The sequence below is a fragment of the Vidua chalybeata genome, chromosome 11, assembly GCF_026979565.1.
Source record: "Vidua chalybeata isolate OUT-0048 chromosome 11, bVidCha1 merged haplotype, whole genome shotgun sequence".
Lineage (NCBI taxonomy): Eukaryota > Metazoa > Chordata > Aves > Passeriformes > Viduidae > Vidua > Vidua chalybeata.
In genome coordinates, this window is record NC_071540.1 from 5,263,724 (window position 1) to 5,291,035 (window position 27,312).

General features: G+C 50.2%; 1 protein-coding gene across 1 annotated transcript in view; it reads left to right on the forward strand.

Annotated features, from left to right (window-relative positions):
- The window catches only part of LOC128793759 (hydrocephalus-inducing protein homolog), a 71,933-nt gene extending 52,837 nt beyond the window's left edge, over positions 1-19,096 (forward strand). Inside the window, exons 44-68 of the mRNA XM_053953171.1 lie at positions 962-1,898; positions 2,377-2,535; positions 2,951-3,138; positions 3,314-3,496; positions 3,735-3,854; positions 5,113-5,272; positions 5,377-5,549; positions 5,706-5,904; positions 6,576-6,675; positions 7,213-7,312; positions 7,749-7,917; positions 8,197-8,435; positions 8,758-8,827; positions 9,454-9,658; positions 10,031-10,263; positions 10,838-10,989; positions 11,908-12,100; positions 12,681-12,789; positions 13,378-13,632; positions 13,978-14,120; positions 14,462-14,683; positions 15,874-16,034; positions 16,546-16,646; positions 17,190-17,919; positions 18,706-19,096. Of these exons, the coding sequence (XP_053809146.1) occupies positions 962-1,898; positions 2,377-2,535; positions 2,951-3,138; positions 3,314-3,496; positions 3,735-3,854; positions 5,113-5,272; positions 5,377-5,549; positions 5,706-5,904; positions 6,576-6,675; positions 7,213-7,312; positions 7,749-7,917; positions 8,197-8,435; positions 8,758-8,827; positions 9,454-9,658; positions 10,031-10,263; positions 10,838-10,989; positions 11,908-12,100; positions 12,681-12,789; positions 13,378-13,632; positions 13,978-14,120; positions 14,462-14,683; positions 15,874-16,034; positions 16,546-16,646; positions 17,190-17,919; positions 18,706-18,868 (5,464 nt within the window). The 3' untranslated portion in view covers positions 18,869-19,096. The remainder of the gene's footprint in view (positions 1-961; positions 1,899-2,376; positions 2,536-2,950; positions 3,139-3,313; positions 3,497-3,734; positions 3,855-5,112; positions 5,273-5,376; positions 5,550-5,705; positions 5,905-6,575; positions 6,676-7,212; positions 7,313-7,748; positions 7,918-8,196; positions 8,436-8,757; positions 8,828-9,453; positions 9,659-10,030; positions 10,264-10,837; positions 10,990-11,907; positions 12,101-12,680; positions 12,790-13,377; positions 13,633-13,977; positions 14,121-14,461; positions 14,684-15,873; positions 16,035-16,545; positions 16,647-17,189; positions 17,920-18,705) is intronic.
- The last annotated feature ends 8,216 nt before the right edge of the window (positions 19,097-27,312 follow it).

Below are 27,312 nucleotides of genomic sequence, written 5' to 3' on the forward strand. Positions count from 1 at the left end.
CATGATGTCGATTGGCACCTTCTTCATCATCTCCCTTCACCAAAACCGTGGGATTGTGGTATGGGCAGGTGTGGGGCACAGACCAAACCTTGGTTTGGATCCTGGTCCTGCCACAGATGAAGTCCTTGCAATGCCGATCTGCCAGGGTTCTCCTTATGGTGGGACACCACCCATAAAAGCTCACGTCCTTCAGGCTCCCCTTCAGCTGCAGCAGTAGGCAAGCACAGGAGAAGCTCTGCTCCAGCAAGGCAGCCCAGCTCAGGCAAAGTGTGCAGCTGGGAGGGGAGGCTGCTTGAAGCAAGCCTGTGTATCAGGACTTCCTTCAGCCCAGGCTGAAGTTGGTTTCATGGGGAGGAGACGGAGGAGGCTGCTTCAAATAGCTTCCATGGCAGACAGCACTAGTTGGCCTCAGTCACAGCAGGTTCCAGCAGGAAATCTGGCTGACAAGAGCCTGTCTTGCAGGAGAGGAGTTTCTGCAGCCTTTGCTTTCTGACTGATAGGATTGGTCTCATTAAGGAGCAGGCTATGCCCAGGGAGAAGGGGGCTGAATGAGCTGAGTAAGAATTGTAGGAGGGATAAGCAGACGTTAGCAATTTGTGATCTGCTTTAAACTGGGAAATCAAAGAGACAAAGGGCATTTTCAGGCATCAGCACAGAGAGCTGGTGGATCAGCCTTTGGCAGTGGGCTGGAGGTGTCTGGCTGTGCCTTAAGAGGGAGGTTGCACAGTCAAGACCTTATGATGGCAAGGCTTAGGTTTGGCTGGTCCTGGAGGTCCCCTTCCACCAATCCCCTCACTTGGGATGTTCCCAACCTCTGTGGGTTGAGGAAAATTCAGGGAAATGGTCTCACGGTTCTGCCTGGCCTCAGGGTCAAGGAATGAAGTGCAGGGCCAGCGAGGACTAGTGAGCCCGAGTTTCTGGTGGTGACTCTCAGTGATCTTTTCTATTTTGTTTGCTGAAGGCAACTGAAGCAGCTGGCTCAAAAGCTTGAGGAGGAGGCAAAAGCCTTAGAGGAGGAAGAGAGGCGGAAGGAAGAAGAGAGGCAGAAGGAGGAAGAGAAGCGGAAGAAGGAAAAGAAGGGTGTCTCTGTGGGGAAGCAACCTCCAAAACCAGAGAAGGGGAAAACCAAAATCCCAGAGAAGAAGGAAAGCAAAATCCCAGAAAAGAAGGAAAGCAAAATCCCAGAAAAGAAGACAAGCAAAATCCCAGAAAAGAAGGAAACCAAACCCCCAGAGAGGGAGGAAACCAAACCCCCAGAGAGGGAGGAAACCAAACCCCCAGAGAGGGAGGAAACCAAACCCCCAGAGAGGGAGGAAACCAAACCCCCAGAGAGGGAGGAAACCAAACCCCCAGAGAGGAAGGAAACCAAACCCCCAGAGAGGAAGGAAACCAAAATCCCAGAGAAGTGGAAATACAAAGCCCCGAGGATGAGCAAAATCATAATCCCAGAGAAAGGGGAACCCAAAGCCCCAGAGAAGGGGAAACCAAAGGCCCCAAAGAAGGGGGAAACCAAAATCCCAGAGGACCTATCTGAGATGGAGAATTTGATCCTGAGGTTTCAGATCTATGAGTCATCACAGCAGAACGTTGCAGAGCTTTCCTCCTACTGGGACAGGGTTCAGGGTACCATGCAGTTACCTGTGATCCCAAAGGAAAACAACTCCCAGTCTTCACCTGTAAAGAAAGGTCAGAAGACCAATAAGCCTCAGGAGAAGGTGGAGAAGGCTGAACAAAAAAGGAGTCTTCAGTCATCTCAGCTGGAGATGCAAAGCGAAGTTGCAGAGGGGGCAGTCAGAGACGAGCATGTCGGGGTGCCGTGCCTGGACATCCAGGTCTCAGATCCGAAGGCCACGATCAGGGAGATCCTGAGGGATGGGACGCTGCCAACGGAAGACGAGGTAACACCCTGCGAGGCTCAGATCTTGAGCTTGTCGTGGTCTTGGGCCCTGGAGCATTGTGTGATAATGGCACAGAGCCATTGTCCAGGTCCCTGATGATGTTCCACAATGACTCTGTATCATCTGTGTGGATGGGGAAGTTATCACCTTCCCTCAGATGGGCAGGAAGTGGGAGTGCTCTGTGTACAAGTATCCCATCTGTTCAGAGTTTCCCAGCCTGGAAGTCATAAACGGCCCCAGGACAGGGCAGCTCACAGCCATTGTTTTCTTCAGCTGAGTCACCTGGGAGGTTTCTCTCCCGGTCCTGCTTGTAGCTCTTGACTCTGCTCTGGAGCTTGCTCACCCCACTGGGCATAACAAAGCACTTGTACTTCATGTAAATTAAAAACCCCGTTGTCAGAAGCTCAGTGCCTTTAAAGAAGGAGTTGTGAGGATGAAGGTGACAGAAGTATAAGCAGGGTTTTCCCTTCTGTTTTAGGTGCTGCAACATGTGGGACTGCATCCCGACGGGCCTCCCCTGCCCCCTGCTGCTGTGCTCTCCATAGTCGAGTACCCAGAGGAGCGGCTGGCCTCTGCAGAGCGCGTGGAGCCCTTCACCATTGGGGCACCGGGAGGTGCTGCTGTGGAAGACAGTCTGGTGGGTGCTCCAGTGGTGCCAGGGCAGGGACCAGGCTAGATGGGGACATGGGGGACAGGTTGGATGGAAAAGGATCATGGTGGAGAGGTAGTGAAGATGTGATGGGGCCCTGTGTCTGCAGGTCTCCTTTCTGTCAGGGATGGGACAAAAGAGACAGCTCTGCTGGAGACAGAGCAGTTCTGTAAGACAAGAGGGGAAAAAAATCACTTAAAACCATCAACTTCCTTTGAGGAGAGGGTCTGAGTGAGGGGGAGTGTCCTAGGCAAAACAAACACCAACAAGGAAGACCAAGTCCATGGGCAGGTGGACTTATTTATTTATTCTCTCTTCCGTTGGTGAACAAACCCCCAGTTTGCTTTCCAGGATAGGGATGTCTCAGGGCTCACCTCTCCCTCCCTTTTCTCTCTCCCCTTAGGCCAAGGCCCCTGATGTGAAGGACAGTTCTGCTGAGGGCCGACCAAAGACAGGTAAAGCAGCCAGCAGAGACAGCTTTGCAAAGGAGAAGCAGATCTCCACACGGAGAACAGAAAGTCCCTGGGATTCCTCTGCAACAAGATCCAAAGGTACACTGGAAAGTGCCTCAGTCCCCACAGAATTCCTCAGGTGAGCTGCACGGGAGGAGGCGATGCCTCTCCTTCTTGGTCCTCTTGCCAAACAAGGTCCATCATCCCCAGCTCCACAGCGACCCCGTGCCAGTGCCTCCGTGGGATGGCGAGTGCACCCTCCTTGTTGTGTTTGCTCCTCAGCAGCGTCTGTAAGCCTCCTCTTTAATTGCCAGGCTGAAACGGTACCGGTGGATAGTGCCTGCCCACGGTGAGGTGGAACTGAAGGTCCACTTCTCCGCCAAAAAGCCAGGGAAGTTTGAGCAGACACTGAGGTTTGAGCTCGTGCAGACAAAGCGCCAGTACGAGCTGCCCTGCCGTGGCACCGGCCTGTACCCCAGCATCAGCCAGAACCCACGGTAAGGCTGGCCCCTGGCAGCCTCCCACACCACAGCTGCCCCTGAACCACAGCCAGGGCTGCCCCTTGGGGCTTCTGGCCTGGGCAGATCGTGCTGCCTGAGGTCACCCAGCACCTCCTCCTGTGCTGGAGCTGGGAAGGCAGATGGTACCTCAGCCTGCAGGAAGGGTTATGGCTTTCTGACTACATTTCCTGCTTGGAGCATCTCATAGCTCCTCCTTCCCCACTTTCCTGCCCAGGGTGGTGTTTCCACAGTGGAGGGAGACCATGGAGGAAGATGAAATCATCTTCAAGGAATATGTTGAGAGCACAAAGCAATTCCACTTTGGGCCGCTGCTGTGTGGGAAATCAAGAGACTGGTATGTGCTCCCTGCTGGGCCTTGTACTTTTCTGGGCACACCTGGAGAGACAGGCTGTCCTGGTGGCACAACCCAGGGCAGTCCCCGGCAGAGTCCTGGGAGACACATGGGTTTGAAGGACCACAGATGTGTGAACCTAAGCAGATATAGGCAAATGAGCTTTGGCAGAGCTGCTCTGCCTGCCCAGTGGGTGCCTTGGTGGCCGCCTTGGTGGCCAGAGCCGCATGCTGCTGCCAGTCCAAAGGTGACTTGGGGGACAACTGTTGTGTCCCCCCACATGCCAGCTTCAACCCATAGGAAATGAACTTTAGGGGGGTTTTTGAAGTGCTTTGAGCTCTGCACGTAGCCTGATCGAGCAATTATTCTGTAGATGGTTTTGTAAACCTTTCATTAATCTGTAATTATGAATAAGATTTTATGGTTGACCTGCCAGTGGGTGTCGGGGGGAACGTACAGCAAGAATTAAATTTTCCTGTAATGACATTGCATCCTCACTGCTGGATAAAGTCTGCCTAAACACGTTGCCATTGAAGCTATTGTGTACTTCTACTTTTACTGTCGCTTTAAAAAAAAAAAAAAAAATTCACATTAAGTTCTTGTCTCCATGGGAGTTCTGGAGGGCTAGGTCTACTTTGACACCCCAAGGAAATGAAATTGAAATAGTTTAAGAAAACAGACAATCTTTAGCCAAGTTGATGGATGGTCTGGGATTTCTGTTTGCCTCTTTAACCCTTGCACTCCAAAGTCATTTCCACACCTGAGAGAAGGGTCATTTGTTATCTTTTTGCATTCCTCTTGGGAATTGATGCTTTATATTTCTTTCTCAGACTTTGAGCTAACCCATGAAATCCAAAGCAGTTTCATGACTTTTATGAAAGAGATTAGCTAAACTCTTTTTCCAAAAGCCTTTCTTTATACCCTGCAGGGAAGGCACCCCAAGGAAGAAGGGAAAAGAACTCATGTGCCTGGTGTACTGTTATTTTTCTAGGCAGAAATTTGAATTTATGTTGTATTAAAAACTCTTGAAGTGGCCTGAGCATCATCAGGCTTCTGGGCTGGAGGCACCATGTCCAGGGGAAGGCATCAGAGTAAAGCAAGGATGAGCACACGCCCATGCCCCTGACTGGGATCCATTTCCCTCTCTTGTTTGTTAGAGCAGGGTCTTCCAGCACCACTTCCTCGGGTGCACAGGGTGCTCTCCTCGGTGTGTGGCAAAGGCAACAGTCTGCTCTGCAGCCTTTTCCCCTTTTGTGGACAGGTACAAGGCCCAGAACTGTCCCAGCAACTCGGAGAATATAACCATCCTCAACAACTCCCCCATGGACGTAGAGGTCCAGTTCTCCTTTGAGAATGATGGGAAAGCAGAGACGTTCCTTTTGGACCCTCCCAGCATGGCACTGAAACCAAAGGAGAAGCAGGTAGGAGAAGGGCAGGCAGGGCAGGCACCGTGGAAGTGCCCAGGGGCTGCTCCTCCTGCTCACACCCAGAGCTCTTTGATTTCTTCCTGTGGGGCTGGGTCCAGGAGCTGACCATTTGGGCATACCCCACTTCCCCTGGCTTCCTGGAAGACAAACTCATCTGCAGCATTGGGAAGAACCCGGACCCAGTGGTCTTCAGCCTGTGCTGCCATGGGGTGCACGTGAAGCTGGAGGTCAGCCCCCTGGAGCTGTCTTTTGGCAAGCTGCTTCTGCACAGGTCAGTCATCCCACAAGCACTCCAGAACTTGTGACAAAGAGAAAACGTTTGACTCTGGTTTCCAGGGCACGGATGGAGCTGCTCCAAGTTGCATTCAGTGGCGAGGCTGGTGTGAGCATCCAGCAGCTGATGCCAAGTGCCTTCCTGTCTCTGCAGGACTGACAGCAGGACCTTGGTCCTGAGAAACGGCAACCTGCTGCCCATGGCCTGGCAGCTCAGCGGGCTGGATGACCTTGCTGAGGACTTCTCCTTGTCCCAAGATAAAGGCACCATTGATCCCCGCTCAGAGTTTGAAGTGACAGTGCATTTCAAGGCCAGGCAGATTGGCAGCATTAAGAAGACCCTCCGACTAGAGGTGAGAGGGACTGTGAGCAGCCGTGTGCTCCTAGGGACAGGGTCAGGAAGAGCTGCACCTGACAGACACAAGGGTGCTGTGACCCCAACTTCTGCCTCTGCACAGCGTTTGCCAGAACGTGCAGTGCATCCACATCCCCCCAGATAACCAGACACTGCATCCTGAGCCTGTACCACAACCACCTTGTCCCTGTGAATGGTTGAAGGTTGTTGTCTGTTTGTAGAGACTGCAGCGTGATCTCGACATTCCTCCTGGACTTTGTCTGAAGCTCTTGCATAGTGCAACAAACTCTCCCTGTGGGATTTTGTTCCCCATGGTTTAGGGGCTGCATTTCAGAGAGGGGGCTAGGTGATTGGAGAGGGTTGTCAATGCCACCTGCTCTGAGACACCTCACACTTCTTGTGCTTGTTCTTACACCCCTGTGCCTCCCAAGGATGCTTTAGCAGCAGCATTCCCTGCTGTAGGAGTGCAGAGTTGGGCTGATAGGGTTTTTTACTGCAGGAGAATCCCACTGGGGCAGCCCATGAGAGGAACGGGTTAGCAAAGCTTGGGAGTCCACCAATGCTTGTGAAGCCAGGGAGGCCACAGGGGAAGCAGCCAGCAGAGACAAGGACTTTCAGGCTGCCTACCAAAAGAATAATCTGAACAGTGTTTGTTTCTTGCTGCCTCAGGTTTCAGATACAGAAAATGTCCTGGGGATTGTTCAGGCTGAAAACATCAAAATCTCTGCAGAGGTCTATGAGGTTTCTCTGAGCATTGACATGCCCAAAGGTCAGTGGATGCCTCCCAAACAAAGCAGTCCAGGCGCACTGCATTACCTTGGGAGGTGGGCGACCAAAGCACTGGGATGGGATGGGATGGGATACAAGGATGGCATGGATACATGCCACAAAGCACGTACCCTGCAACCTGCATGAAATAAAGCATTGTCAGGGAACTGACAGCCTTAAGTCTCTCCCCTCTGAACTTTGAAGTGTGCAGCTTCATGTGCAGATTGGATTTGGGGGCTTTGAAATAACAGTGATGTGAACAGGCAGTTGGCACTGCCCACAGGCTCAGCACAGCATATAAAGTAATTGGATTTGTGCTTGGAAGCGAGGAAATGGGAGCCGAGCTCCTTAGCTACTAAGCCTGCAGATATTTTGAGTGAGAAGAGAAAGGGCAGACAAGTAGCTGGAAAACACTTCCAAGAATGGAAACTTGCTGGAAAGGGTTTTGTGCCGAGACCTCCATGTAGCTTGTGGCCTGTTGTATTCTGCAGCAGCTCACAAATACCGTGTTTGACCTCGCTCTGTGGCTTTTCTGCAGGTTCAGATGGAAGCTTGGAATTTGGAACCATTAATGTCCTGGATAATGTGAAGAAAGTCCTGAGGCTAAAGAACAAAGGGGTATACAACATTGAGTACAGGTGAGTCCAGCTGCCTGGTAGTGAGCATTTCCTTGGGTTCCCAGGCCTGCATTCTCCCTCTGTCAATGGCTAGAATCTGTTTCCATGCTGGCTACCTCATGGTAAATACAAAACCTGGGCTCTCTAATCTCAATTATTCTACCAGAGAATCCAGCCCCAAACCAGCAGTTCTTCACAGCTCAGCTGCACTGACTTTCTTGGATGGTCACCTCCTTTATCTTTCTGAGACTCTGTAAAGAAGTGAATGAAAAATTTCAATGTCAAGGTTTCTTGCAGTAACATTGTGATTGTCTGCACTCTCTGTCAAGATCCAGGATTCCCTGAGCAGAGCTGGATTCTCCCTTTTTTTTTTCTGGTCCTATGCAAAGTCCTGGCTGTGCTGGTGGCACCTATATTTTTAACTGCAGAGATCTCCATTCCTTCTCTTTCTCCCCAGTTTCACGCTGAAGGGTGCAGGTCCCGGGATGCGAAAAGTGGCATCCTACTTCACTGTTGAGCCTCAGTCAGGCATGCTGACTGCCTCCCAGCCTAGTGTGAATATTGAGATACTCTTCCACCCCACAAGTGAAATCCTCCTCAAGAACAAGCCCATCCTGTACTGCCAGGTGAGCTGCCTGGGCCAGGCTGTGTTATCACACGGTGTTTTGGGAGCGTAAACAGGACAGGTGTCTAACGGACACCTTTAACTGGAGAATCCTCTCTCCTACTTACACAAACAAAGTCTTTCAAAACCATTTGGGAGGCTTCCTAAGTGGAGCTGAGAATCTGATTCTGGAGGAGGTGCTTAAACCGGGAGGGCTACACTGGAGGCCTGGGGTGGAGGCTGGGGACTGGGGTAGAGGCTGGCCTCTTTGCTTTCTTTACCACCCTTCCTGTGGACACAGGTGATAGATGCCAGCTCAGGTGAAGGAGGCCAGGTTGTCACCAACATCCCAGTGATGGTGTCAGCAAAAGCTGAGTACAGCAAGTACAGCATTGAGCCTGCCTCACCCATCGACTTCGGTGCCGTGATCAAGGGCACCAAGGAGACCCAGACTGTCGTGCTGGAGAACAAAGGCATGCTCGGCTTCAAATTCCGCATCCACCGAGCGCCCAAGGAGGCATCTGCATTGGAAAGCAAAAGGTACGAGAAGCCCTGCACCACCCTTTCTGTCTGAGGAGGCACAACCCCATGGCTGGTATGTGGCAGGCAGCCACGAGACCTGGGCTATCGTCCATTTGCATCCCTGGCTTGGGGAGAGGGGGCAGAAAAAGGCCTCGGTATCCGCATGTGTAGTATGAAGCTGGTGATAGAGCTGCTCGGTCCAGCAATGGGAGCTGCAGGCTGCTCTCTGGGAGCCATCAGGAGCACAAAGGCTTTCCTCTGTGAGGAGGAAGGCCAGCTTTGGCCTCAGAGAAAGGCAGGGGAGCTCAGCATGACAGATACTTCTGCTTTCTCCTCTCAGTTCAAAGCAAGGGGAATCTGCTCCATTGCCTACAAAGCACTCAGCAAAGAAATCAAGCTCCTTGACACAGGTGGGTGACTCCTGCTCCCCAGCAGTGCTGCTGCAGGGGATATGAGAAGATGCTGCTGTGCCCAGGCTGGGGGCTCATCGCCATAGGGTGGGATGTGGTCTGCAGGATGGAGTCCAGTGTCTGCTCAGTCCCCCTGGCAGTCCTGTTCTCTGGCTCTTGACCTGGAGTTGTGGGGTCAACAGAGGGGAGCAGGTCCTGTGTTTGGTAGCTGCGAGCCAGCATAGGTCTGTGAACACCACAGAAGCAAAAACATCCCCCACTGAACTCCCAGTCCACAGAGCTCAGACAACATTGCTTTTTCTTCTTCCCAGTCCCCTACCTCTCTCCCGTCATTTCTCACCGCTATTTCTGCTCTCCTGTGTTACCTATGGAGATTGAAGGATCAGAGCTGCCACCTTCATTCTTTACACTCAAACTCCTTTCTCTCTGCCACTTGGGACAGATTTGCAGCTCCTCTTGGCTTGTTGCTCTCAGCCTGGGGCTGCCTTTGGGCCCTGGAGTCATCCTTCCCTGCCCTGGGACTGGGTGCTTGGGCCCAGCTGGAGGCCAAGGCAGGACATTCTCTTTGCTGGGGTGCTCGAGTCACAGCTATTAGCCATCAGCTTCTCCTGGAACTTTTTCTGCAGGGTCACCTCAATCTTGGCATGTTCACGGTGTCCCCCTGCTCCGGCTCCATCCGTCCCCGGGGCCAGCAGAAGATCACAGTGGAATGCCTCGCAGAGCAGGAGGGGACATGTGAGGAGCAGCTCTACATTGACATCCTGGGCAGAGACCCCAAGGACAATCCCCTCGGCATTCCCTTTACCTTGATTGCCGAGTCCTGCGTCCCAGGTACCTACTGCCCACAGTTCCCTTGGTCACACCTGCTGCTGATCAGCACCTACACTTGCTGCTTGGATAGAGAGGCACGCTAGCCTTGGTGTCCCACCTTAAAATCCTCAGAGGTTCCAGCCCTCTTCAAGTCCACCCCTGGACTCATCCCTCCCAGGCTGAGAGGGATGCATGGAAGGATAAAAGGAAAGCAATGCTCTCTAAGGCTGAGGTTGACTGAGCTCCATCCTCACAGCCAGCTCCCCCACCCAAGGCTGGGTTTAGCAGTCACCCGGGCAGAAAGGGCTTATCAAGCCTTCTGAGAGGCCAGCAGGGTCCAGATAAACCCATCAGGGAGGCTTCTCCATGCTCATCCCTCCGGTGTGTCCACAGGACTCATTGAAGATGTCACGTTAATCTTCAAGGAGTACCCGATCTGCAGCAGCACCGACCTCAGACACAAGATGCAGTCGGTGAAAGGCACGGGCCTGTTTGTCAGAGATGAGAACAGATTCATCTTCAACAATGTTCTGGTTGGGCAAGAGGCTGTAGCTCATTTCAGTATCTATAGTGCGAGCAGTCTGCCATGTGACGTGGTCCTCTCCATCAAACCCCTGCCTGGAAAGGTAAGGACAGGAGGCCAAGGTGGTGGTTACCCTCTAAGGGCCGTGTGAGAGCCTGTTTTGGTCTCCAGATGCTTCCAGATTGCTTCCTGTGGCCCAGACTGGGCTAGCTCAGTGCAGGTCAAACTGCAGGGGAGAGCAGCAGAGCCAGGGAAACAGTTGTGTGGAATTCTGCATGTCTCGGGCAAGGCTTTGGCTCACACCTCTGGGTCTTCAGTGGGAGAATGGAATCCTTCTGAACCTCTCTTGGAAGCACACGCAGAGAGGGGATGTTATGAACTGACATGCCAGGGCTAAAGCAGAGCATTTCCTCAGGCTCCCTGGCTTTTCCTCCTCCTTGAAGGCCAGTTCTAGGTTATTTGCAGGGTCTTCCATGCAGTGCCCATCTCCCATATAGGCTGGGGCAGCTGCCAGTGCTCAAAACACACAGTGCAGCATTCCCTGGGAGGGCGAGAGCCTGCCCAGGGAAGCAGGAAGACACACTGTCCTGGGCTGTTCTCAGTAATGCATTTATGTATAAAACTGTGTCATGTTGAAAGGTGTTTTCTCCTAACATTGCTCTCTGGGTTCCCCCAAGGAACAAATCCCTATCAAAAACATTTTCAATTTGGATCCAGTCAAGATGTCCGTTCCTGGCTCATCCTATGCCGTTGCTACGGTGACCTTCACCCCGCCAGATGAGCAGAACTACAACTGCACATTCACGGCTTCCCTTGTCATCCCAAAAGGGTAACTGACCCTATGAAATATTGGGGGAGGCCTCACTGATAGCTGCCTCTCCCCTGGGAAGGAACAGACCTCTTGTTAGCACTAATGCTTTCAGTAGCCTTAGGCAGAGTACTTGGCATGAGATGACCTGGGAGGCAGTAACTCTTAGAAAAGAAAAAATAGGTTGATGGTTTAGCCTGTATGAGGAACTACAAAGACAGGCAAATAATTAGGTGGCCAACCAGAAGTTACTGAGATGTGCTGCAGCTGAGCTGGGGGTTTCCAAGGACAAAGGCTTAGATGAAGCAGTTTCTGTACCAGCAAGTCAGCAGTGACAATTTCCTCTTTGTTTCTGTAAAATGAGATGATCCTCTGTGATTACCTGGCATTCATTAAGCTGTTGTGGAGTGATTGGAGCTGGTATGAAAGAGGAGCCTAGTTCCTCTGCCCTGGGACCTGTGTACTGGGGCTTTGACTTGCCCTTCCTCAACCCTTTAGTGGCTGAATTGGAACAAGAAAAGTCTAACTGCTAATAAGCAATTGCTTTTTTACTGTTCTTGGAAATGATCTTTACTGATGGTGACGATGATGTATTTTTGCCTTCTTGCTTTCATGCTGTGCTTTTGCTTGTTGCATAAGTCTCATCTCACTGCAGCCAGGGGATTTGCCATATCTCATCTGGTGCCTCATTTACCTGCTGTAGTGCATGATTCAATTAAGTGAAATTATTTTTAACTGTTATTGTGGAAGGCTCTGGCTCTTTGGAGCAGATTCCTCTTGCCAATGGCCCTGAGTGGATTGGGAAGAGGCTGGTGGGGGGGCTGTGTTGTGGGGTACAGGGGCACCAGGCAGGGAAAACACTCTGGCCCTTGCTGCTTTGCTTGCCCAGTGAGAAATGGGTTAGTGCCAGCTGAAATTGTTTCTGTGCCTCTCCTGCAGCTCTGTGAAAATCAAACCCCAAACCCTGACCTTCACCATCAGCGGGAGGGGGCACGAGCCGCAGCTGACAGTCGTGTGCCCGAGTGCTCGCAGCGAGAGGGGAAACGCCGTGCTGCGCTTCAAGAGGCTCCGGCTGGGGGATTCAGAGACACTGCCCCTGGTCATCCGTAACAACGGCAGCATACCTGTCAAGGTGAGGAGGACCTGCTCAAGGGATGGTCTGGTTTGGGAACAAGTGCTTGTGGCACAGGGGACGGGTCCCAGAAAACATGGCAGACCTGGGAAGAGGTGTCAGAAATTCTTTTTAAGCAAGTGACTGACATCTGTTCTCCAAGAAGGGAGTTCTTAGAAATTTTCCATCCAGTCTTTCTTCTTTAAGTTGAACACAAGAAAGATGGTGGAAGTATTTGAGATATATATATATATATATCTATATACATACATATATATATATGTATACATGTATCTCAGGTCACCTTTTGTTCTCATGGACACGTGTGATTTCCCGGTTCACTACATTTTAAGTAGACTTAGATGTGGTTTCATTACCTTCTACTCATTACTTTCTGTCCTGTTTGGTTCTGTGTCAGTTCTATCCAGATGCCTCTGAACACCCTTTTTTCTAGGCTGGTTTGACTTAACTTTTGTGCTAAGTGCTGTTTGTAGTGGGAGAGGTGCTGGGTTCCCATGCGGGACCAGCAGCACTGCGGTGTCAGTCCCTGTGCCATCCTGTACTCACCAGTATCGTTGTGCTCTGGGTTCCCTTTTCTCAGTTTATGTTACACCTGGAGGATAAGCATGGAGCGTTCTTCTTGAAAGGCAGGGCCTCCGCACTCAGGATATTCCACACTGAAGATGTGGAAGAGGACTCCGTTGGAAACGGTAAGTTCATTAACCATGAAGTGTGATCATGCACGGAGGGAAAACGTGTGCCCTGCTCTTGGCTTCTCTGAGCAGCAGCCAGATGTTAGGCACAGTGTCGTTCCTCGGGCTCTCTGTCCCCCAAGCTTTTCTTGGGGCTTTTCTTGCAGTGTTTCCTCCTAGCCAGTTGTAGGAAGTCTTCTGTTCTTCTAGACATGGTGGGTTGAGTTGTGGGGGACTGTCACTACCTCAGTGGACCCTCTGAAGTATTTGCTGCAAGTGGGAAGGTACCAGCCTGAACAGACACAGCCCTTGAGCGCACAGCCAGCAGAAGCCAAAAGCACTCTTTGGCTCAGCTTTGCATATGGCTGGAGCTGGCTGGAAGCAGATGGAATGAGGGCTGGGCATCAGCCTGCGGTTAAGCTGCTTAAGTGGTGATGTGTCTGGAGGTGGCAGTCTTGTGAACATAGGAAGATGGTCTGGAACCACTGGGGATAGAACCTGTGCTTAGAAGACAGCTGGTTTCAACCTCTTATTCCTCATATATCCTACGGAACTATTTCCTCTGTACAGCTGTATCACTTAACTCTGATTTCCATTGCTGTGCAGAGAGCAAGCCCCCAAAGAAGTCTTTCTTCCTTCTGCATTGCGGGCAATCGACAGAGTTTGATGTCATTTTCAAACCCACGCGGGCTCGACGTCTGGAAGGGGAGATTTGTCTCTTCATGGGGGACATCTGCTCTAACAAAACCCTAGCAGAGCTGGTGGGTGAAGGCCACAAGGATAAATTCACCCTCGATGGCCTAGAGGAAGACACAACGGAGGGGAATGCTGAGAGCAGTCTGAAGAAAGACATCATTGATGGTAAGAGAGGAGAAGCTGCCAAGGTGGAGCAAGGAAGAGGAAAATGTCTGCTCATGTGTGTCCTCCCTCTAGCCAGGCCTGGGCTGTCACCCACGGGACTTGGTGGCCTGTGGGCATGGCAGCCATGCATGCAGAGCAGTGTGTGCTGTGCTGCACGTCACTGGCTTGGGGATGTGTCAGGATGTTTTCCTGAAGGTGGTGGGATGGGGAACTGCCTGGGGAACTTCCTTGCTCCAAGCCTTCCTCCCTCTGGGAGGAAGTATTGAACATGCAGGGGTCTGTTCACGTGAAGGGGGCAGGTGGAGCTCCCTGCATGCTGAGATCCCTTGCTCTCCTCCTTAACAGCTGTCAGAATGAATCACCTCCAGTTTGGGGACTGTCTTGTCGGGAAGCGCCGCAGCAGGACCTTCACCATCACCAACCACACCCGTAGGAAGGTCATGCGCTTTGAGTGGGAGGCAGATGCCCCATTCCAGTTCTCCCCCAAGGTGAGCGTGGACTGCTCTGCCTTTTCCCATTGCTCAAGCCCTGCCCTGCTGTTCCCAGGAGCTGGCGGGGAGTCCTCACGTACCACTGATAGCCCATTCCAGTGCCATGTAGGAGAGGCAGTCGCTGGCTTGGCTGGGCCAAGGCTGCCAGCCTTGCAGAAAAGGCTTCATGTTATGGGAGGTGGCACCTTCTGGTCATACTTTTGTCTATCAAACTTCACATAAATCCACTCTGAGGTGCAGATTCCTGGCACAGCTGCTCACCACATCAGTCCCTTGTGCTGTCAGTCCTGCCTTTGGCAGTGCTTCCAGTTTGCTCTTGACTCCCTGATTCTCCCTAGGTGGGACACCTCCATCCTGGCTGTGCCAAGGACATCACAGTGACTTTGAAATCAGATGTCCCAGCCACCTTCAGGAGGCACCTTGTGAAATGTAAGGTGACCAAGATCAACTTTGAGCTGCCACAAAGGGAGGTTCCTGACTGGGATGACCGAATGTGCACTGTCTCATGGAAGAGTACCACCAGGAAAGACCCGGAAGACAAATTCCCTAAAATAGAGAAGGTAAGAAGCAAAATGGCAAAGAAAGCCAACCCAGCTTTTGCAAAAAAAAAAAAAAAAAACCACCATAACACCATCACTGCTGGCTGAGCAGCTCCTGCTTCCTCTGGACATTGGACAGCTGTGAGGTTCACCAGCAGTGCATTCCAGGGGAGAGGTGGATGCACAGTGACCAGACACACTCACACGAGAAGGGGAAGCCTTTTGACAAGAGACCTTCAGCCACACACAAACCATCAGTCTGTGCCACGAGCACAGGTGTTGCAGCCCATGTTGAATGGGGGACAATGTTTTATGATTTTATCCCATTTTATGGTGGCAGAAATTTCTTCATCTCATTTGGTGCCTTTTCACCAACAAGGAGTTAAGTCTGCTGCACTCTGTCTCTTCTTTTAAAGTGGAGAGAAATCCACTTCTCCTGCACATGCTGGTGAACTCCAAGTTTTGTCTGCCTGGATACCAGAGAATTTGGTTGTGGTCTCTGTATTGTGTGGGATATCTGTCTCATCATGGAGTAGCCCAGGCACGGTATGACAGTATGGAGGAGTCCGGAGAAGGATCATCTCCAGAGACTCTTGCTTTTATTGTCACTATTGCCACGCACACTCATCTTGGGTGAAGGCTCTTTCTGAGTTTCTGGACCATTTTAAGGCCTCTAAACCATCCTCTTTTCTATCAGAATATCTGCAGTTGGAGACTTTCCAAGTGAGATCTTTCACATCCCAAAATGCCCATCCCCAGCTCCCAGCAGTGTGGCTGTTGCTCCACACAAGACATCTGGAGAGCACTTTCTCCTAAGACAAGAAGAAAAAGGTGCTTTCTAGAACTCTTCAGTCTTGGGGTTCTCCATCTACAGAGCTCCAGCAGGGGAACTTAAACCAAATTTTGAGACCTGCTGGATTTATAGGGGACCAGGAAAAGAGTCAGTCCCTCTACAAGGTTGAAGTACAGGGACTGGAAACCAGCTATAGTCTCCATGGGGATATTAGCAGCTGTGGTAGTGACTGCTTTGATCACTGGGTAGAAACAAGTACTGTAGCAGAGCAGTCCCAATTTTGTCATCTTTCCAGGGAAGTAAAAGTGAATGGTCCTTTCTAGTCCCTCTATGAGGCTGATCTTGGAGGCCAGAAGATCCCCTTCTCAGCCAGACCTTCTGGGCTCTGCTCAGTGATTCCTCCCTTCTCTGTTTGCAGGTGGTCGAGATAGACCCAGAACCGGCTCACACTGTGGTGGAGGAGAGCAGCCAGGAGGCCGAGGTGTACCTCAGTGCCGTTGCTGCCCACAAGCAGTTGAAGCTGAAGACGATGGTGGTTCAGTTCAAGGATACCCGGCCCTCCCAGACAAGGACAGCCACGTGAGTGCTGGAGGCCAGGCAGGGCCCTGCGAGCAGGAGCTGCCTTTGCCCAGGGCTGGCCCAGTGCCTGCTTCCCAGAACTCTGCCCCAGCCCAAAGCAGCACAGGCCCATTTATGTGCACGCAAAGCCAAGCAGGAGATGGTGCTCAGGAGAGGTTCAATGCTGCCATACCTTTCTGCTGAGAAAAGCCATGGGTTTGCTTTCACTGCATGTCACCTGTCCTCATCTGCTCAAGAATAAGTTTGCAGTCAAACCAAGGCCTAAAGTCCAGAGCAAGCCCCTTAGCTTCAGTGTCCTGGGCACCATGTTGGCCCTTTCCTCTTAAACATCCAGACTTGGAAATACTGTTTTGGGCCACCCAGGACAGCAGTCTGAGCGTGGCAGGGTTGCCTGGGGAAGAAGATGCTCCTCAGCAGAAAGTGGTACCAGGAGTCCCTCAGACAGTGTTACTGTACTATTTGCTTTATATTTATTGGACTTTTTTTTTTATTCCTCCTTTTTGCTTTTCAGTTTCAAAATTCACAACGCAGGGAAGGAAGCCCTGGAGTACTCCTGGGATTATGCCGCAGATAGAGAACCAGTGAACAAGCCATTCTCACTCACTCTGATGCGTAAGGGCATTTCACCCCAAAACATGAATTGCTTTTTCATCCTTGTCCACACGTCCACTTTCATCAGCATCTTCCCAGCTGCAGCTGCAGAGTTTTCTCCTTGTCCCTCTCTGCCTTTCACCCTTTTCTGTTCTTGCTCTGCCACTTCTGCTCTGCAAAGGACTGACCCAGGATCTGGGGAGAGCCACGTGCTGGGTCAGGACTGGGAAGGGGGACATCAGGTCATCTCTTTGAGAAGTCTGAGACTGGGAAAAACAGTTGTGTTAACAAGTGACCTGCCCTGCAGCCACTGTCTGTGTGCAGTTCCTCACTCCAGGGCAAATGCAAAGTTACTGTCTAAAAGCAACTCTCACTGTCTAAAAGCTTTGGCACAGGAGTGTGTGCTGCAGGCAGAGACCCTGCTCCAGATGCCCTATTTCCTGCTGGAATAAAGTTCTTGGCCAGAGCTGCTCCAAGTGCATCCCAGCTCTCCCATCTACGTGCAGCAGGAGGCAGAGTTGCTGGAGCATAAGTCTTTGAAAGGTGTCCTCTTCCTCCCTGCAGGTCGGTTCCTCTCCGATGAAACTGTAAAGCATCGCAGAAAGCTGCTGCTTAGTTACTGGTGGGACCTGGAACATCCTCCTAAGATAGTTCCTAAAGTGCGGCAGCGGCGGCCTGACAGGAGGCTGCGGTTAGCCAGATTGCGGCAGGAGCGGCGAGACCGGCAGTGGCGCTGGGACTGGATGTGGCAGTGGCAGCGGCAGAATAAGGAGATGCAGGAACTGAGGCTGCAGCTGCTGCAGGAATTGGAGCAGCAGCAGCGGGATTCCAAGCAGCAGCAGCAGCAGCGGGATTCCGAGCAGCAGCAGCAGCAGCGGGATTCCGAGCAGCAGCAGCAGCAGCAGGATTCCGAGCAGCAGCAGCAGCAGCAGGATTCCGAGCAGCAGCAGCAGCAGGATTCCGAGCAGCAGCAGCAGCAGGATTCCGAGCAGCAGCAGCAGCAGGATTCCGAGCAGCAGCAGCAGGATTCCGAGCAGCAGCAGCAGGATTCCGAGCAGCAGCAGCAGCCCAAGCAGCCAGATCCTTCCAAGAAGAAACGCCGCTCAAAGCAAAAGCATGTCTCTCTGCAGCCTGTCAGTTCCTCCCTGGAAATCTTCCCAGATTTCACCCATGACGTGCCACTGTTCTCCATCAACCCCTCCTGTGGCGTCCTTGCTCCTGGCCAGAAGCAGACCTTTCATGCGCAGTTCTCCCCAAAGTGTGTGGGGAATTTTAAGGCCACCGTGCTGTGCAGGTGGGAAACATCTTTGCCAACTCATGCTACTGATGGGTATCACTGAATCACAGGGTGGGACAGGGTGGAAGGGACCACAGTAGGTCAACTGGTCCCACTTCCCTGCTCAGGTGGAGTCATCCCAGAGCACAGGGTTGTGTCCAGAGGGCTCTGGAATGATTCCAGTGAGGGACACTCCACACCCTCTCTGGTCAAGCTGGCACCTGCACAGGCAAGAAGTTCTTCCTCAGGTTCAGGTGGAATTTCCTGATCAGGTTCTGCCCATTGCCTCTCGTCCTATTGCTGGGCATCACCAAGCACAGCCTGGTTTGTCCCCTAACACCCTCCCATCAGTCCCTCTGACTGGGATGGGGAGGTGGGCCTGGAGCCAGGCAGCCCCAGAGAAGGCAGCAGAACCACCCACATGAGCACGGAAAGATCATCATCTGGCCTTGGTAGGGAGACACTGGGAAAAGACACTGTATGAAACATTAAGCTCCTGGAGGGTTGCAAAATCTGGAACGAGAGATCTGGGGACCAGCCAGTCCCTAGCTCTGCTTCCTTTGGGACAAGCAAGGCCTGCTTCTCTACATGGAACCTCGTGTGCTGTAGTTGGTCCCCAGGCACTTAACTGGTCATGTTCCTGTCCTTGCACCTCTGCAGCCTCCATGCAGCGAGTGCAGTTGTTCAATCTGCTGCTCACTGCTTGCACAGAGAGAGGATGCAACACTGTGTGCTCTGCAAGGAGACAGAAAAGCGGCTGGCTGGGAATGTTCGTCAGGCTAATACCAGTCCCCTTCTTCCTAGGATTCCTAACCTGAAGCCAACTCAGAAGAGGGTGCGGGTGATTTTGAAAGGCAGAGCCCGGGAGGAGAAGAGTCTTGGTAAACCTGAAGAGTCTGTGTTACGGCAGACAGAGCAAGGCCAGAGACCCGAGAAGCAGGTGCACGGGAAACTACCACCTGAGTGACAGCATCTGTGTCAGCTGGAGCATCCGGCAGGAGCCGGCAACATCGTCTCTTCTGCTGCTGATGGTCTCCCACCCTTCACCGGAGACCTCTGCAGCTACCCTTCCAAGCTCCAGTGAAGACCTCTCACTTACCTTTTAGTTACCTAAGTTAATTAACTAATTGTTAGTTGTTAATCAATTGTTCGTTAATTGTTAATTAAACAATTGGCAATAAATCGTTAATTGTCAGATTGTCTTGGTTGCAAAGACAGGTATCTGTGGGACCTCTCTGGAATGGAGAATGTAGACCCTCTTCCCTCCAAATTATTATAACTGAAATTAAGGGGCTTTCAGGCAATGATATGGGAAACGGAGTAGCAGTTTTTTACTAGCATGTGTAACAAGGCAAATAAACACCACCACTGGCAGCAACAACAAACAGAACCAGATACCAAACCACAGCCTTTCCTCGGCTGTAGGCACTTCCCCTTTGCTGTAGTTCTGGTCACAGCTGGGCAGGGAAGGGAGGCAGATAATGAATAAAGCAATTGCTAGAGAAATTTTAATTAAGCTACACCAAGGAATACACTGGTGAGCTCAAGCACTCAGTGTGATCAATTCTTAAGAACTTTTTGCTGTGAGGGAGTCTATACAGTAGCCAAACACTGACTGAGCAATGCTCAATTTGTTAAAAGATAAATAAAGTGATGAGAAAGCACCCTAGTGAGGGAAGAGCCCTAGCCCTTAGACCCTTTCAAAACATGCAAATAGATTACACTGAGTTCCCCAAAATACAGAGATGGAAATATCTTCTTGGAACAGTTGATCACCTCACCCACTGGGTAGAAGCCTTTCCTATCTCAACTGCAACTATCTCCAAAGTGGCTAAGATGCTATTAAAACAAACCATTTCCAGATATGGGCTAATTGAAAGAATAGACTCAGATAAGGGAACACACTTTACTTCAAAAATATAACATTCTGTATGTGTTGCATTAGACATAAATTGGAGATTTCATACCCCGTGGCACCCTCAAAGCTCTGGATGTGTGGAGGGAATGAAAGCTATTCTTAAGAACCATATTACCAAGTGAATGATTGAAACCAGATTAGCATTATTATGGATCAGAACTGCTCCAAGAAAGGACAGAGGAGTTTCTCCCTATGGAATGTGGTTTGGGTTACCTTATATGGGAAGGAAGGAGAGGTTACCAGTGGCTGAAACTAATGACTTATAGCTCAGAAATTATTTGCAGGCAATTGCACTTTCTTTCACGGATCTTAGATGAAAAGGGTTGTTACCCCAAACATCTAGACTTTCACATGCACCAGGTAAAAACAGGAGATTGGGGTCTAATAAAATCCTGGAAAGATGATACAGCAGCATGGGAAGGTCTCTTTCAGCTACTTTTAACAGCTGAAACAGTTTCCAGGAGTGCAGAAAAAGAGCGGTCTCACGCTTCTCAAAGGACCAGTGGAAGCTCCTCCCCAAACTTGTACAGTGGTACGTGGCAGTGCATTGCTTTCCCCGGCCGCACGCAGCCTCTGAGAGCCTGGCTATGGCGCTGCTCCTTGGTGTGGCCGGGGTCGCCGCTCGTTCCCGGGCACGGCTTCTGTGCGCCGGGAGGGTGGGCTGGCCGCTCGCTGTAACCGGGTGCTAGGGAACCGGCGAGGAGGCGAGGAATGACCAGCTCTTCCGTGCGGGAGGCTGAAGCTGTTTATTGTTGCCGCGGGGCTCCTAGGTGGAAGCGCGGTCCGCTCCTAGCGCCCGCATGGAAGAAAACGGCGCCGAGGATCCGGCGGCGTGGGGTATTATTTGGGGCAGGTCAAGGGGAACCGGGGCCCTCCCGCCCAGTAGAGACAAGCGCCGTGGCAATGACGTGGACCACAGCGACCAACAGGGATGGGACTGGGGCGGACCCCGGGTTCCGGGGCAAACGGGGTTGCGGGATCAGGGTGACTGGCAGGGAACTCTCTGGACGGGACGGGAAGTGGTTGCAGGAGTGACGGGGGGAAGCTCCAATAGCAGGCAGCCTGGAGCGAACCACCACGGGGAGGGGGAAACATGGGGTGTGCGCGGGGTTACACAAAACTCGGCTAGCTAACATAGATCAGAGCCCCTAATCTGAACCCAAACTCCGGGATGTTGCATCCCGCAACAGTGGTACGGGGAAGTGACCCTTTAATCTTCAAAAGATGATTTATTAGTGAACGGTCAAGGGCAAAACTGGACTGACCTCTGTATTTGCCACCAGAGAGACTTTTGCTGCAGTGTGGGCTGCAATCCCTCGGGTGTCGAGCAGTGGGAATACAAATCAAACCAGACCTTGACAAAAGAGGAATAGGAAATGATGTTCTAAGACTCTGGAAATTGCTGGATGGAGGATCGCAGCTTCTGTGCTTCACCTCTACATCCTTGCAGTGTGCTGTTCTAGTGCACAGAACTAGAAGAAAGAACAGGAAGCAGGTATGGGTAACACAGAAGGTAATCTTTGATGCTGCAGTTACGCTCTGAGGTTTGCATCATCCGAGCAAGCAGGGATGGAACTGCTGATGGGAGGCACTGCACACAAGTGTAACTACAACTTACTGTACTTGAGTTGGAGCAGAACTATGGACAGCAACGTGAACTGACAAATCAGGAACTTTATAATAGACTGAATTTAACACTGACCTAATAAAAAACTGATTAATCTTATTTATAACTACGTCACAAAAGGAGACAGTTTGTGCTGACCAAACAGGGTAATTAAATCAAGGGCTTCAGCAAAAAAAAGGATAATAAAAGGAAAGGGTGGATTGTGAAAGATGAGGTGATATTTTGCTGAAGCCAAAAGGTTGTTAGGTTAAAGAGTGAAAGGTATTGGTTCTATGTGGTGTTGTTTGGACTGTTTGGATTTGTTCTGGTTGGCTCAGTGTTGGTGCTGGAACACCATGACCTTCCCAGTGTGCATGTGCCTATTTATTATATTAAGAAGAAATAGCCACTGGCGTCCCTCTGAGGGAATGAGGGAAGATGACCCTCTACTACACGGGCCAGAGAAGTCAGCACCTGGGTTTCTCTACAGAACAAGACAAATCCTCTCTGCACCCTTTGGCAGCTCCAGCTGCTTGTCTGCAGTCTATTTAATCTTAGTTTTACATGAGATGTGGTGATACATACTCTGGAGAACTGAAGACTGCTACGGGATTGAGGAGGGAGCAGGACATCTGCTACTGTGGCACATAGTCTTGGTCACACATCCCACCTCAAGCTGCTGCCACTGGAACCCTTCAGCCTCTGCTGAGTCCCAAAGGGTGACCCAGACCACCGGTCATGAGTTTCCCTGGGAAACCAAGCTTCCCCAGGGGCTTGGTTTACCCTTGGTGAACACTTTCCCAGAAATGGCTTTTCCTTTAAATACTGCTGTTGGAAATTGGAGAAAGATCTCCAGTTGGGGCCTGCCTGCATCCTGCTAAGGGGTGTCCTCATGCTATGGAAACACTTCAGCAGGACAGAGGCGTCTGCTTATTAACTCCGGGATAGAAGCAGCAGTTCTTAGCCTGGATGGGTCAGCCGAGGAAGCAGGAACTGCCGCACGATGGCATTGTCTGCTGCAGAGAGAGCAGAGGCTCTTCCAACTCAGAAAACTCCGCAGGAGCCTTTTCTGGGGGCAGAGCGCAGTGTGAGCTCCTTGCACTCATGTTCAGGATAAAGTTACACTGCCACTAGACTGGACTAACCCTCTCAAAATGGCTTTTTCCTGATGGAGGAATCTCTCTGTTCCCAGCTCCTGGCTGAGGTGTTTGAGCAGAACAATCAGAGCCTGGCAGGAACCTGCTCTTGCAATGCCAATATTGTATGAGGGGGGTGTCGCCTTACACTGAGGGAAACTGTGAGCAGCTCTTTTAGAATTAGACGGTCAGGAACGAAATTAAGTCAACTGAGACAAACATTTATTGGTAAGGAAAAAAACAAAGAAGAGTTACTCTACTAAAGATGGCTAGAAAAGACAGAGCAAGAGGAAGAAAAATGGGAAAGGAATTGGTGGGAGAGAGAGACAGAGGCCTGGCTTGGAGGTGGGGAGGGCTGGACACAGGTGGCTCAGGGACACAGAGACGAAGCAGGCAGGACGTCAGTCAGGGATGCAGGGAGACAGGACAGATGTGAGGGCAAGCAAGATCCAGTGAGGGCCTCAGCAGGCTGGAGTCAAAGCAGAAACAAGACACAGAAGGCCCCCAGATTCAAAAAGCAAGTCTCAAAGCCCCCCCCCCCCCAAAAGCAAAACGCAGAGTCTCCAAAGCCCCACCCACCCACCCCCCCCCCACTCAAAAAGCAAGTTTCATAAAAACCCCATGGCTTGTGTTGCAGTTATTTTTATGGCTCTGTCTCCTCCCAAAGTCTGCCTGCTGACAGGAGTGCACTGGCCCAGTCCAATGTCCCGCTGCAGTCCATCGGCAGAGACCTTTTGCCATGGCTTGCAGGGTGTCTCTGGGGTACAGTGCCTTCGGGGTTCCCCTGCTGACAGCCTGTCCCGTGTGACACATGAACCGGCTGCCAGGCAAAGTCTCCCCAGAGACAGGGCTTTCCTCCGTCCTCTCCTCATGCCTCCTGGACGGGGCACCTCTGCAGCCCCTTCCCCATGTGCCTCTGACAACCAGGGTTGAGATAAATCACAAGTAAATTGGCTCCTCACACAGGGTAATATGCTGTCACTGGTTATGACACTGGTGGGTTTGTGCCACAGTTTCCCAATTCAAGGCCTCAATTTTCTCTTGTTCTAATGATTTAAGGTTACCTCCTTCCTTGTAACTTCAGTTGTTCCCTTTCTGATGTTGCTTGCCAGCAGCAGGGGATATGATCACTGTACCTGTCCATGAGAATCTTTGATAGAATTCTTGACAGCTCCCTCTAAAACTCGGCAGGACTTGGCTCTGTGTTTATCTGAGGAGGCCTGGTTCATGTCTGCCTGCTCATCCAGGGAGCAGTCTGATGGTTGTGCTGTTCAGTTGTTTCTGTAGAGCTTTTGAAGTCTCCTGCAGGCCTCAGTCTCCATAGCCCTGAAGCTGGAGCATGACTGGAGGAAGTGCGTTCTGTGTCCCTGATACTTCTCGCCCACAGTTGAACTCATCAATTCCGGGAGGCTGGACAGGACAAACGCAGATCCGCACCAATGTGGTGAAACGTACATTCTCCCTTTATTGTTTGTAAGATGGCAGTTTATATACACTTCAATATAGTTTACAATTGTGAGTACAATCTCATTGGCAAGCAAACATTGTTTGTCTTTGTCTTAAGGTGGTTAAAGTTTCACACTGCAGACCTATACTGCTTCACACCCAGAAAGCTCAATTACACTGTGATTACCTTAACATAATTTCTAACTGCGCTACAGACTGAATTTCCAACTGCGTCAGAGGCTTCAAGGCCTCACCAAGGCCTGTATCTGAGGCTTAGGCTGGGGTAGGTCAACCTTCTAAATATAAATCATGCCCTCTTTCTCTCAGAAATCCTTCTACACACAGTACCTCAGACCACTGAACACTTCAAAGATCTCTTTCCTGTCCTAAAGGAATGTTTCATTTGGATAGGGCACACACTTTCAAAAGTAGCTCACAAACCTTTTTGAACAGCTTCACATGGATTTTCTTTTTTGATGCGCTTGCTTCCCATGAGCTGATACCAGATTCTTTTCTTTAGGGGTGTTTGTAGGGCACTGCCTTTTGTTTTCCTTTCTTCATGTTCCTACCCATGCTTCTCTCTCAAAATAGAGAAGGTTCAACGCCCCTGCCACCACCACCTTGTTAAAATAAGAGAAATAACCTGCAATGTTCACTTTCTGGAGCACTGTTTAGCTTTTTAACTTGATTAACCCAACGGTAAATTTAACTTTTCTAAACTGAAGAAACTAAACCCTTGAATTAAAGGTTTGAAAGTAGTATAAGCCTCTTCCGTCCTCCTCCTAAGGGGGTGCCTTCAAGGTGATTAGAGATCCAGCCTCTTAGTGCAGAAATTCCTTTTTGGACTACACATGCTTCATAATCCCACTGATTTCAAGGTCTCTGGGGAAACTTGGGTGACATTCAGCAAAAATAATTCTGATGCTGCAGCTCAACCAAGATAGTGTTGGTATTTGGAGCTGATTTAGTAACACAATCCCCCTTCTCTAGCTGAGATTCCAAATACTAGTCAGCATCTCCATGTTTAAAGAGAGATGCTGGCTTGCTACCTGCCGTGAAAGGACATTGCTTAGCTCATGATTAAAATATGAAGCCAGAAGGTTTCTATATCTTTTTCTTATGTGGGGGAAAAAAATATCTCTTTTTATAGTGCAAAATACCAATACCCATACCAAACCTCAGTTTCCTTTGTCCTCACTTCACATCCCATGTTACTTCTTCCTAACTTTTATTTTTGGCTGTATATATAAACTGCATTTTGAATTATTTCTTCAAAGACTTCAAATGCCAGCACTTGTACTGTGATTTTACAAAGACGCTCTTGCTGAATTCCAAATTCTCATCTAAAATGGTTTCCAACTTTAATTTAAATCATCTGATAAATTAACCAGCTAGATAGAGAATTACCTCAAAGTAAGAGGAAATCAAACTGCATGCTCAGGAAGTAGTTGTGGCCCTTCCATTTTACCCTGAAAGAAAAAAAAGATTTATCCAGAGTGCCCAAGTTTTCTTGCAGGTTTTCTTACACTGGATAAAAAAGATCAAGCAAATGATAGTTTACATGGGTACCCAAGTGAGTTATGTCATACAGGGAGATAGCAGGTGTGTTCTAAACTTCCCTAGAGGAAGATCATTTCATGAGGACTTTAAAGGCCTCTACTGATGTCTCAAAAAGACAGAAACTCTTGAAAGACACAGAGATCACAATCAGGCAGTGCCAGGGCATTGTGGCAGTAAGTAGTCCTCATTTTCACCCCTTAACTGGGACTTCAAAGTCTTATGTGGCCAAGTTCTACCATTCAAATTTAAATACCTTCTCTGATCACTTGTCTAATTCACAACTTAGCAATATTCTAATCCATCTGCACAATTTCTAGAGGGAGAAGAATAAGAGTGCTGCCCCTGTACAACAAGATGTGTTTGCCACAATGAAAGAAGTCTGAGAATGCTCTACGGGCTCTCATCTCTTGACCTTTTGCACTCAGAATTTCCAAACACACTGACAAACCCTGGAGTTTATTGGACCACATCTGACTTCTCAAAAGACTGGAGCACTGAAGAATCTTTTTTCTTGGTTGCAGCCTGGAAGGCTTGCTATGCAGCTTTTACATTAATTTTGTCTCCAGAAATCACCTTTATCTAACATTTAGCTGATTATTGATGAAAAGCACATCTGAAATTATTCTAATACTTCTTCCAAGGCCCTAAATAATGTCCAGGTGTTAGAAACATAAATTACTTGTTGGTAGAATTGCTTTAAGTCTAGAGCTTAACAGGCTTCAATGACCTCAGAGCTGGGGGAGGTTAGCCAAGCTTGGGAAGAAGAACATGATTCTGATAGCAGCCACAGAGAATGCAGAATTTACAGGCCACAAGGACACTTTGAAGAACTCCCAAGATAAGGAGGAAACTAACAAAGTCAACTCAGCAACCATGCTAAAATCAGCTCCAGCTGGGTAGAAGGCAATTCAGCCAAGGGAATATTGCAACCACCAACTCACAGCCACCGACCCAAGAAACCCACCATCTGAAAAGAGAAAGACTGAGCATGAGACTAATTAACATGGGAAGCTAAAGAATCATTTAACCAATCAAAGGCAGAATACCAGTTAATAAGAGAACCAGGTAGCTTTTAGCCAGTGAATGCTGATGCCTTTGTTTGCTAAAAATGGTGTGAAGTTTTGATGGTCAGAGAGCCAGCCTCTTGTGGCTTGCCCCCCAGCTCCCTACTTTGCACAAACAAGAGCAGAAAATAGAAATACCTCGCCTTGGGGTGTGAATTGGCACCGTGCAGTGGGCAGTGAGCCCACACTGGGGTGAGAGAAGAAACAGAATGGCACAGTCAGTCCTCTTGTGTAGTTACACTGCTGTCAGGAAATGGTCCAATTTCGGACTACAATGCCTTTTTTTCCATTATCTTCCAGTATGGTGAACTACAGCTACAGATGGAATAAGTACATAGAATCACAGAATCGTAGAATGGTTTGGGTTGGAAGGGGCTTTGAAGGTTACCTCATTCCAACCCCCTGCCATGGGCAGAGACATCTTCCAGTATCCCAGGATGCTCCAATCCCCGTCCAACCTGACCTCGGAAACTCCCAGGGTGGGGCAGCCACAGCTTCTCTGGGGAACCTGTGCCAGGGCCTCACATTCACAGGATTTATTCCTGGTATGAATTCTAAATCTACTCTCGGTCAGTATGAAGCCATTCCCCCTTGTCTTGTCACTCCAGGCCCTTGCTAACAGTCTCTCTCCATCTTTGTTGGAGCTCCTTCAGGTACTGGAAAGATCCAGTTAGGTAGCCC